An 11427-nucleotide genomic window follows, 5' to 3' on the forward strand; every position below is an offset into this window, starting at 1 on the left:
ATGAGCATACGCAGGATACCCAAATATTTTTAATCAGAATAGTCAGCAGGATTACCAGACCATACCTCTTATGGAGTCTTTTTCTCAATGGCAACGGATGGAGATCGGTTGATAAAAAAACATGCAGTAGAGGCTGCTTCGGCCCAAAACGACATTGGTAAGTTGGCATTTGAAAACATAAATCGAACCTTCTCCATGATTGTTCTGTTCATTCGTTCTACAATGCTGTTTTGTTGTAGAGTATGATGAACTGTCAAGTGTCTCACGATCCCTTCTGACTTGCACAGTTTATTAAACTCATCAGAACAAAACTCTAAGTCATTGTCTGTACGAAGGTATTTTATTTGTTTTCCTGTCTGTTTCTCAATCATAGTTTTTTAAGACTTAAATGCAAAAAATACATCGCTTTTCTGCTTCAGGAAGAATGCCCAAACTTTTCTGGAAAAATCATCAATAAAAGCTAGCATATAATTATCTCCACCTCTTGAAGGTACTCTAGATGGCCCCCATAGATCAGAATGAATATACTCCAACGTTCCCTTCGTGTTATGGATTCCTCTAGTGAATCGAACTCTCTTTTGCTTCCCAAAAATGCAGTGCTCACAGAACTTTAGTTTGCAAATTCCTTGCCCATTAAGAAGTCCTTTTTTGCTCAATTCTGCCATGTCATTCTCACTCATATGCCCTAGGCGCATATGTCAAAGTTTAGTAATATCATCATCTGACAAAGAACAGGAAGCAACAATCGCATCACCGAATGATGAGAACCACCGCAAAACATATAACTTGGCAGTCTTTCTCTACCCTTTCAGCACAATGAGGGAACCTTTGGAAATCTTCAAAACCCCACTTTCAGCTGTGTATTTGTACCCTTTTGAATCAAAAGTACTCAACTAAATTAAATTTCTCTTTAATTTTGGAACATGTCGTATGTCACTAAGTGTTCTAACAACTCCATCAAACATCTTAACTTTAATTGTTCCAACACCTTCGGTTTTACACGAAGCATTATTTCCAATCAAAATAACACCTTCAGACACTGTTTCATAAGTTGTAAACCAATCCCGATTGGGACTCATGTGGAAGGTGCAGCCCGAATCAAGGAGTCACTCCTCGCTCACTTTATAATTGTTGACAAAAGCGATTAGAAGTTCACTATCACTGTAGTCTTCTACAACATCAACTTCACCGGAATTTTCTGGTTGTTTTCCCTTTTGATTTGCAACCTCCCTTTTGATATTATTTTTTAACTTATAGCACTCAGATTTAATGTTCCCTTTCTTTTTGCAGAAGTTACAAGTTTTACCTCTGTTTGAATACTTCGATTTACCCTTAGATTTACCACGAGGATTTCGTTCCTATGTCATTTCACGATCATCATTACATTCCGATCTTGTCTCTCATGAACAATGAGACCCTCTCCCTGAGCGTTAGTTTTAACCACAAGATGAATCATCTTATCATATGATGTCAAAGTACTATAAATCTCATCAACTGTGAGAGACTCGTAGCTATATAAAATTGTGTCTCTAAAGGTTGAATAAGACGGGGGCAACAAACAAAGTAGAATCAACCCTAAATCTTCCTTATCATACTGAACCACCGAGGCCTCCAAGTTTGAGAGAATTTCTTTAAACACTGTTAAGTGTTCGTACATAGACGCACCTTCCTCCAAACGATGAGCATAAAGACACTGTTTCATATGTAGCTTGCTGGTTAGAGTTTTCGACATACATATTTGTTCCAACCTCTTCCATAATCCAGCGGCGGTCTTCTCCTTCATTACATCTTACAAAATTTCGTTAGACAAATGCAGATGTAACTGTGTTAATGCCTTTCGATCCTTGCGCTTTTTCTCTTCCTTCGTTAATGTCGAAGGCATCTTATCTACCCCTAGCAGGGCTTCCTCTAAGTTCATCTGTGCAAAAACTGTCTGCATATTTATTTGCCACAATGCAAATCTGGTGTTGCAATCCAACAGTGAAATTTCATACTTCAAAGATGCCATTACCATGATTGAGATGAACAACCCATAAGCTCTAATACCAGTTTATATAAAATAGAACGTCGGTAATGACAATATATCGCAAAGAAAAGAGAAATAAAAAATAAAAAACACACAGATTTTTACATGGAAACCCTTTCGGGAAAAAAAAAATCACGGGCAGAGGAGAAGAAAATTCACTAATCGAATTCAAATAATTACTAGAAGAATAGACTTTGTCTATTTATAGGCTTGTAAAACCATATTCTAATAGGAGTGTAGTAAGATTGAAACACTTTATTCTAATCAATATCAAATAGATGAAGTTTAATAAGGTTTAAAAACCTTATTCTAAAATAAAATAAAAGAAGTGTAGTTTTTAGGATTTTATTTTTATTTTATTTTACTACAATATTTTATTTAAATAAGGATTCGGGTCACTTAATTCTAACAATAACGATTTATGAAAACTTTTATAAATAGAAGTAAAATTTCATTTGTATGACACATCAAAATTCAAAACAAGTTTCATTATTCTCCTCCATCTTCTAATATTAAAAATTATTACATGAAGAAATGTTGCAATTCTTTATATAATTTGAGAATCTTGTTATGCTCACTCAATACTCAATAGACTACTTTCGTCAATGCAAAACACAAAAAATCATTAAACTTTGTTGTATTCTTGAAATTAATTTGCTTCTAATTCTTTTACATACCTAAATATAATTTTAAAATAAAAACATAATTACAAGTCTTAAAACCTTCCGTTAATTTCTCACAAGTTTATTTTAATCCACACACTAGCATTTTAAGTAAGAAAATAGAAAAAGAAAATTTAAGTACCAAATTAAAAAATATATATGACTACTGTTTATATAGCCAAACCGTGACAAACTTTTTTTTCCTCACAGCCAACATCCTCTGAAAATCAATTGATAGAGTAAAAGAACCAAAGGCACAAAAAATGCAACATAAATAATCTGAAAAATTAATTTCAATGAACCAATCACCACAGCCCAAAGTCAATGTTTGCCAAGTAATAAAACCAGTTATTCATCTTCCTTCATTTTTCTTTTTACTTTACAGATGCTACATTACATATGTACTCCTAACTGTGTCTAGTTTTAATATTAGTAGTTCAGTATAAATATCTCACCAACCCCAAAACCCTGAACTCTTTCCTGATAAAAGCATCGATTGCGAAATATAGTTCTCAACGCTGTTTCCTGATAAAAGCATCGATTGCGAAATATAGTTCTCAACGCTGTAAAAGCAGTCTGAAACTGAAATCGTAAGGCATTACTTGCACAAGTTGTGAAAGAGTCTCTTTCCCTTTTCTCTCTAAGCATTTCACTGCTTCATTTCTCACATCATTTGGTAGCTGAAGGCAAACCCAATCCAGCAATGATTCCAAATCCTTTGCAAAGTCAAGCAGATACCAATCCAATAGCTTTGGTATTGTTAACTTGTTTGTTCTTGAAATCCCCACCGCTGCCTGCAGGTAGTCTCTCTTAGCTGTTTCCAACTCTTCTTCGACATGAGCCGCCGTGTATACTCTCACCTTCATTACCAAATCCCACATTTCAGCACTTGAAGAAAGAACGTGATTAATGTTTGAGCATTGTTAACTATGAATGTTTCTGACTATCTACGGAAGGAGATTGATTTTGAAGCGAACTTACAGCAGGAGATGACCAGCTTCCACATGCAAGAGCAAATGTAACCAAAGGTTCGGACCACTCGAGACCAAATATATTGCGTGCTTTCACCTCATTATTTTTTGCAGCTTTAGGACAGGTCTTTAATAGAAAGAGAGAAAAAGGGGTAATAATCCAGTTAGCAATATCAAAATTTAAAAGCACAATGAATTCTATCCTCTCCCCTACAGAAGTATATATAAAAGAAAGATGAACAGTTTTTTTTTACTTACAAATTTCAAATGGAAAGGCAGCCTTAATATGAAATGCTCAATTGTTATTGCATTTAGTAAGTGGCCTCCCACAACTATTGTAGCCTGAAGCAGCCATAAAAATTGACAAATTTTAAGTCAAATTGTCCAAAAGCAGATGTCAACAATACTTCAAATATAGCTGTAGCAACCATTGTCTAATATGGTGAGGGCTATATAATGCACAGTAAGTGTTTTTAGCAGCTTATTATGGGCATAGAACAAAAATGGCATCGATAATAGCATCCCTGACAAATCTAGTAACAGCAAATATGGATGACACATACCTTTTGCATTAGTGCTACAACTGTTTCAGGCAACTCAGGAACCCCATGCTCCAAAATTGCCTAACAGAACCATTATGTAAGTGTTATGCTCTTGCTTTTCGCATATTAAGTTTGCTTTTTGCATATTAGGTTCAGCAAACTTCTCTTCATTCTGGAATGTATTAAAATGTTCAACAAAAAAACGAATTTCTTACTTTCATCATACAGGAATTATAAGTGTTGATCCAGAATGCAAGCTTCTGCTGATGGCTGAGACCCTCTAAATTGACAGACGCGAGCTTCCCAAGAAGAAACCTGAAATCATCATCATGGAAACAGGCTGAATAGAAATGTCACAATTAACATATTATGGAAGGGAAACCAAACCAATAACTTACTTTAGTTTATGGATCAGAAACAAAGCATTCCTACTCCGGTTTAGGTTAATTGTATTCACTTCAATTGCACAAAGATGTTGATAGGGTCCAATATCTCTAGTTTTCAAATCTGAACAGATACCATAAGGGTCTCGGACCTCACTTTCTCCAGGTAAAGTCCCGGATTCCGCAGCTTTATCTTTCAAGGTGCTCAACCTTGCGAAAATTCTAAACAAGCACCTTACAATGTCTTCAGATATTTTGTTTGGTGTACTATCAACTGCTGATACCTTATCATCTGTAGAACTAGAAGGGCTTGCTTGTGCATTTTCTTGCTTTACTAATCTACCATCTAGCTGGACGGTAAAAAAACCTCAATTTATAAAACCATAATGAAGTGGAAAACTACTGTTCTTTTAACCAGAAATTAGTACACACCTGCACCTTCAGAGGATCCAGATATTTGTCTGCTGAGTCAAGCTTGATTGGAAGTCTCTTTACTGGGGTCACAATGTTGGATACTTTCTTGTCTGGAGATTGTTTATCCTTTACAGCATTTGCAAATGATTGGTTTTCTTTTCCTCTTATGTCTCCGGAAGCAGAACTGAATTTTGTGGAAGCTTGTTTACCATTTGTTGGCCTGATAAAGCACTGTCCAGCTCGATCGTAAATAGTATCTGGAGGCAACATCTTTCTGCTTGAAACACTTCTGGAAAGAGATGGCTGAGACCTGGCAATGGTTGGTACCAAACTCATCTCGTTTACAGACAAAGACTTCAATCGCTGGTGTTTTGAACTTCGAACCGTAGACTGCTCAACAGTGGATTCATTCAAATTCTCTACATTCCTCTTGGAAGATGCATAGACAGCCTCTTGATAAAGACCTTGCCTAAAACTCACTACTTGCTCTTCAAGCCTAACAACTTCCTCTTCCAAAACAGCTACTTCAGCAAGTAGCTCTAATGTCTACAATCCCCAGAAAAGATAAACCAATTCACTCTCAAAAAACAAATTTTACATAAAAAATGTAAAAGTTTCCATTTTTCAAGTATTAGAAAAAATTTTCCAAGAATTTCTTCCTCAAATGTAGTATGCAGTTAAGTTAGACTTACATATGGAGGTAAGTAAGGAGGAAGCCGAGGAAGTGCCCCTAAAGGCCTAGTAAAAGCTCTCTCCAAAGCTCTATGCACATTCTCTTCATGTCTAAGCTTCCTTTTTAGCTTATCAACCTGCAAATTATACCAATACCACCACAAAATTTGTTGAAAAACTGCAAATAGAAACCAAGAGAAAATCAATTGAATAGACCAAAAGTGTGTATAAATTTTGGTTACATCTTGTAATAAGGCTATTTTCTTTTCCCTGATTGATCTTCTCCTATTTGTTACAGCTTTGCTGGTACCAAGTGTTCTACTTCCCTGACACTTCTCCATCTCCTTCTTTGAGAAATCCAAAGAAAAAAAAAAGGATAAACTCAAGTATATAAAAAATATTTATACAAAGAAATAATTGAAAGCAAGAAACTTAAAGAAGACACTGTTCCTTCCTTGAGACGAGTGTGAGGACAGACCTCAGATTTTAGGATCAAAAGTGCTTCCCTACTTCTCTTTTTATGACACTAGCAATAATATAGCAAAATTCCAAAATTTTCAAAAACCCAAATTTTCTTCAAAGTTTAAACTTTTAATCCCCAAATAATCAGTCTTTGGACACTCAAACTAACCATTAACAAAAACCCAAATCTTCAAATCTTGTAAAAACCAATAAAAGGTCAAAATAAAAAAGAAAAAGCAAAAAAAGAGGGAAAAGAGAAGAGAGAAGTTACTTTATTGTGGTGTCTGTCATGATTTAAAGGAGCTTTCATGGACTGAAGAGTGGTACGGACTCTTGTATTCATCTTTTTTTTTTCTTGGATTTAAAGAATCAAAATCCCAAAACAAAACAAACCAACAATGCAACAATATCTACACTTCTGCTACTACTAATATTTCCATGACCTGAAAGAAACAATGCAAACAGACAAAAAAAAAAAGGAAGAGATAAGAAAACAAAGCAATAGCCATTGAAAATTACTCTCAAACAAAATCAAAGATGTGGAAAGATAAAGAAGCAAAAAAAAAAAAAAATTCTTTGAATACCCTTTGTTTATTCCAAGTTACAGAGCGGGAAACTTGAAAGTAAAGCGAACAAGACACAAATGCCTGCATGTATACATGGGGTTTTACATTGCAAGCTTTTTGTTTATTTATATAGTAAAAAAAGATCATTTTATACTACAAAATGTTAATTTAAAAGTGTTGAAAAGAGTGAAGAAGCAAAGAAAACGACGAGAGTGGAGCTTAAAATCGCTATTCAATCCAGGAATAGCGTAACAGTTGGACAGACCATACCCAAAACAAACTGCGTATATATAAATGATTTATTAATAATTCTTAATGAAATTATTTTTCATTTATAAGAACAAAAATTCTGTTGGAGTGAAGTCAAGTGTCGTTCACTGGCTTACTGCACTTTCTTCTTCTTCTACATGTTCAGTTTGATCAGCTTCTTGAGATCTTGAGAGAAGGTTTTTATTTTTCGTCACCTTCTCTATCATTATATAGTACTCCACATTATTTCATATGAGAAATGTTAATCAGCATCTAATGACGCAATTAAAGTAATATATAAATAAAATTAAAGTTAACTATAAGAATAGGATGTTGGTTCGTCAATTCACTCGATCCGTCAAGTTTGAATAAATAAATTATTAAAAAATTATAAAAATAAAAAGATTCAAAATCAATTTCAATTGCTCGATTCAATCAGCTTTTTGCCCGATTGAATCAACATGTACCGATTTTTGGGTCAATCGATTCAATATCCTCTTCTGAACTAATATTTTGACTTGCCCTTAGTCCAACCGACCGATTCAACCTACTGATTTTTGGGTCAATCAATTCAATATCCTCTTCTGAACTAATATCTCGACTTGCCCTTAGTCTAACCGACCGATTCAACCTAACTCAAATAACATTGTATTAAATATTTATAATCTCTCTTCAACCTTAAGAGGAAAATGTATTTAAATAAAACAAACACATGTTAGAATAACAAGGGACACCAACTAACTTAAAACTTAATCAATAAAAATATTATTATATTTTTTAGTATTCTTATATCCTGTTTATACGTCTATATTCGAGATTTATAATTATTTTTTTAATAATGTCATCTCTAATATTTAAATATATATTCTTTTATTGAAAGCGTAATATCCATTAACATTATATCTAACCCTTGCAAATAAAAATAACGTTTTAAATTTGCTTTATTCATTTATATTACTTTTTATTTTGGGTACATGATTCATCTATCTTACTTAAAATGCCTTAAACAAAGGCTTAAAGCAAATTTCCTTTTTTAACTAAGCAACTCAACGTGCTAATTAATTATGAGGGGAACCTGTTTCACGTAGTAGGTCCTTTGCTTTGGGTTATTTTGACGTTGATAAATAAACCTTTTAATAATTTATTTGTTGTTTGGTTGTTTTCTTAAGTTTGTCATCAATTTATTGTGTATATATGTCGTGTACATAACCTTATCATTAGCAATTTGTTATTTATATTAGAAAACCAAGATTTAGACATTACTTATAAATGGTCTAAAGAAGTTAATGACAAATTGTTGATATGTGATATCAATGGAACTAGAAAATGAGGAAAGGGGTGGCGTCAAAGAAGGTTGGTTCACCTACTCTAAGGCTGAAAGTCGGAAAGGTAGAAGGACTCAGGTAAAGAAGACTCAAAACTTAATGTGCTAGGATTTTATGGGTGGAAAGGAGTCCCCCTACTATGTTGTTCCTTGGGGTATTTATAGGTAATTAGGGGTTCTTACCTAATTATGCCACTCAATGAACCCTAAATGGTCCAATGGAGGGTCCAATCGGGTTCAAATTGAGATAAGGATGTAACAAAAATAATTAAAGCTACTCTCTTATTCAAATGAATTGATTTTTGAAGAAATGAATAGAGATAATAATGAATTTAAATTGATATTTTTAAAATATTGTTTTAGATTTATTTTTAAATAGGGATAACATGTGTATCATTAAACCTACCTAAAATCCCTCTTAAGAGACATTCCTAAATAAACTTTTCTTTGCGCAATATTTTGTCAAAGGAACTCACTAGAAATGGACTCATTTAACCTTAAAGAAATACTCAAGAAGACCAATGTTCGTCACTTTATACCTTTCTAATAAAGACTAAACAACTCTTAACATTATAAGGTAAATTGCCTCCATTCCACACAAATACCTCCATCAATAATCCTTGTATTAACAATGAAATTGTTTATGGGGAAAAGAGAAAAAAAACATGTAATTGCCCATTAAGAGTCACTCCCTCTAGAACTTAGAACACCCCTAATTGCAACATCAAGTATCCCTCTCCTACTAATAGAGCCTCATGAACTGGAACTACCAAGGTAACTCATTTGTCATATTTAGTACACATGTTTGCTACTCCTTTCCATACATTTTAGCATGTTTTCAAGTAAAACGGAGATGTTTTACTTTCATTTAGTGTTTTAAGTGTCTAGGTAGTACAAGTGTGTGTTGAGTCATTTTTACATATTTTTTAGGTCATTTTATGGGTTTCAGTGATTTTTTGTAACTAGAGAAAGTTATGTGGTTATGTAGGATGAATTGAGAATTGAAAATTTCCCTTTAAGGTGGAATTGTAACCTAGGTCGCGAAAACAAGTCGTGGAAGTCGCAACATTGAAGACAGATGCATGGAGAACCCAAATAGACAGTTTTGTCGCGATGTGGAAACACTGAACACTACAATGTCGCAACCTCACAGTGTGACAAGAACCAACAGACGTTGCGATGTCATGATGATTCCAAGGGCACTGGCTTAAGTTTTCACGGGCATTTAGCAATCATTCTTTAATTTAAGCCTAGGAATTATAATAACATTAAGCACATTTTATTCTTTCAATTATTTTCTATATAAACCAACTTTTAATCTCATTTTTAGGAGAGGAGTGTAAGTGATAGATGATAATTTTAGGGATAGATTAGTGTATAGTTTTCTTTCTAGGTTTCTTAGTAGATTAGATCTTTATTTTATTTTTTTGTGTGTAATTTTTCTATTTCAATGTCAAAACTTTATGATCTAAGAATACTCAATATTCTTGCACTGTAACGCCCTTAACCCAATCCGATTCGCTGGATTTGGATCTCAACTGTTACACCTCTACTACAAACTTACATAAAACTATACATACAAAAGTTGGGCTTTTACATCTTGTTTAAGATTACTATTCCAAATAATCTACAACTAGGCGTACTATAAATAATTACAACCATTATACAAGACTTTCAAATAGAGAAGACTTACAAGTGACTAACATAACTTAACTACATTATTTTATATGTTATAAGCATATTAGTTCTTAGCAATAATATTGTCTACAAATGTGCTGCCAATATGTCCTATATGCATAATATCCGTTTTAGTCGTCTCTGGTGTAACCTTGGCATATTCCCTCCTGGCGTAGACCCAATTTGCTTACTTGTAATATACAACACTGAGGTAAGTTCATAAGAACTTAGTGATTTTAAACCTCATTTACCTATTTTGCACTTATGCAATGCATCTGATAACTTTATTTATCCTCTCATTGTTCTTTGTTCGGTGACTTGTCTTTAACGAGTACAAATTCTATGTAATACCCTGAAAATCTTTACAGTAATACATTATCCTTGATATAATAAAATAAGGAAATAAAGTGATAAAAAGGGAAGTTTTGAGTTATGGCAACATTGGGAAGTAAATTATGATATCTTGATTTAGGAAAGGACTAAATTGTAAAAGTTAGAAAAGTTTTGTTGCCTAAGAGTAAATACTCAAGACTTAAAGGGTTAAAGTATAAATATGAAAAGTTGAAGGACCAATAGTGTAAATATTTTAAGGGTAGAATGATCTAGAAACTAAGGAAAATGGATGAATTAGGACCAAATTGAATAAGTGAAGAACTATGAGGGACTAAATTGCAATTTTACCAAATTAAATGATGACTCAAGGATGGAATTCTAAAAGATCATGAAGGGCAAAATGGTCAATTAGTAAGAGAGAGAATTCTAGAATGTAATGATTATGTTAATGATATTTTAAATTAATTAATTAGATAAATATTATTTTATTAATATTTTATGAGATATTTAATATTATTTTATTATTATTTATTTAGTATATAAGGAAAGAAAGATGAAGAATTTTCATCATCTTTCCTTTCCATGCAAACTAACGTGAGAGAAAGAGAGGAAGAAAGAAAGTTTTACTTTCTTTACAATTTGGTCCTTTTACCAAAAATTCACCATTTTCACCCAAAAATCAAATGAATTTCCATAGCTACCAAGAGAGAAAAATGTTAAGGAGAACATGGGGAGTTAGAATATCAAGTTGGATTCAAGAAATAGAAGCTGGAGGAGAGAGAAAATCAAGTTAAAGATTGGTATCAAGAGAATAAGGTAAGTACATCAAGATTTCAATATGTTTTAAGTTTGTTATTGTTGATAAATCATGGAAATAATGTTATAGTAGAGTTTTATTACATAAGGTCCTATGTTCTTGATATGTTAGTGAAGAGAAAATAAGAGAAAGTGATGAGAAATGGTGTAGAAAAAGAAAATAAGGGTGTTATAACATGGTAATTAATATCTTGCACTAAAATAGTTATGGACAGCAGCAGTAGTCTAAATTTGAAAAATCACCATAAATTTTATAAATTGAATTAGAAGATGAAAAAAATATGGAATTAAATCTTAATGAGTCTAGTTTCTCATAGAAGAAACAGTGTA

At 33.0% G+C, this 11427-nt stretch overlaps 1 protein-coding gene across 5 annotated transcripts; it reads right to left on the reverse strand.

Moving 5' to 3' along the window:
• Positions 1-2952: 2952 nt before the first annotated feature.
• On the reverse strand, positions 2953-7215 carry LOC108477174 (uncharacterized). 5 transcript variants are annotated; one of them, XM_053022457.1, is made up of 12 exons: positions 7085-7169; positions 6717-6779; positions 6404-6575; positions 5913-6017; positions 5691-5807; positions 5017-5544; positions 4600-4934; positions 4417-4516; positions 4223-4282; positions 3918-4001; positions 3670-3786; positions 2953-3548 (listed from the first exon to the last, which is right to left on the reverse strand). In XM_053022457.1, the coding sequence occupies exons 3-12, from the start codon at positions 6473-6475 to the stop codon at positions 3246-3248; spliced, it is 1821 nt and encodes a 606-aa protein (XP_052878417.1). In that variant the 5' UTR covers positions 6476-6575; positions 6717-6779; positions 7085-7169; the 3' UTR covers positions 2953-3245. The 5 variants fall into 5 exon arrangements, with proteins under 5 accessions (XP_052878417.1, XP_017635130.1, XP_017635131.1 ...); XM_017779641.2 differs by lacking the exon at positions 6717-6779 and having other exon boundaries at positions 7085-7215; XM_017779642.2 differs by having other exon boundaries at positions 5913-6014; positions 6717-7136.
• Between the last annotated feature and the right edge of the window lie 4212 nt (positions 7216-11427).

Source organism: Gossypium arboreum, chromosome 12, assembly GCF_025698485.1.
Source record: "Gossypium arboreum isolate Shixiya-1 chromosome 12, ASM2569848v2, whole genome shotgun sequence".
Taxonomy (NCBI): Eukaryota; Viridiplantae; Streptophyta; class Magnoliopsida; order Malvales; family Malvaceae; genus Gossypium; species Gossypium arboreum.

Coding starts and splice junctions, on each gene's coding strand:
- LOC108477174 (XM_017779641.2), bottom strand. CDS start 6,475: ATGAATACAAGAGTCCGTACCACTCTTCAGTCCATGAAAGCTCCTTTA. Junction 5,808..5,912: donor AAATAGCCTTATTACAAGAT/GTAACCAAAATT, acceptor TATAATTTGCAG/GTTGATAAGCTAAAAAGGAA. Junction 5,545..5,690: donor CTCCTTACTTACCTCCATAT/GTAAGTCTAACT, acceptor TGGGGATTGTAG/ACATTAGAGCTACTTGCTGA.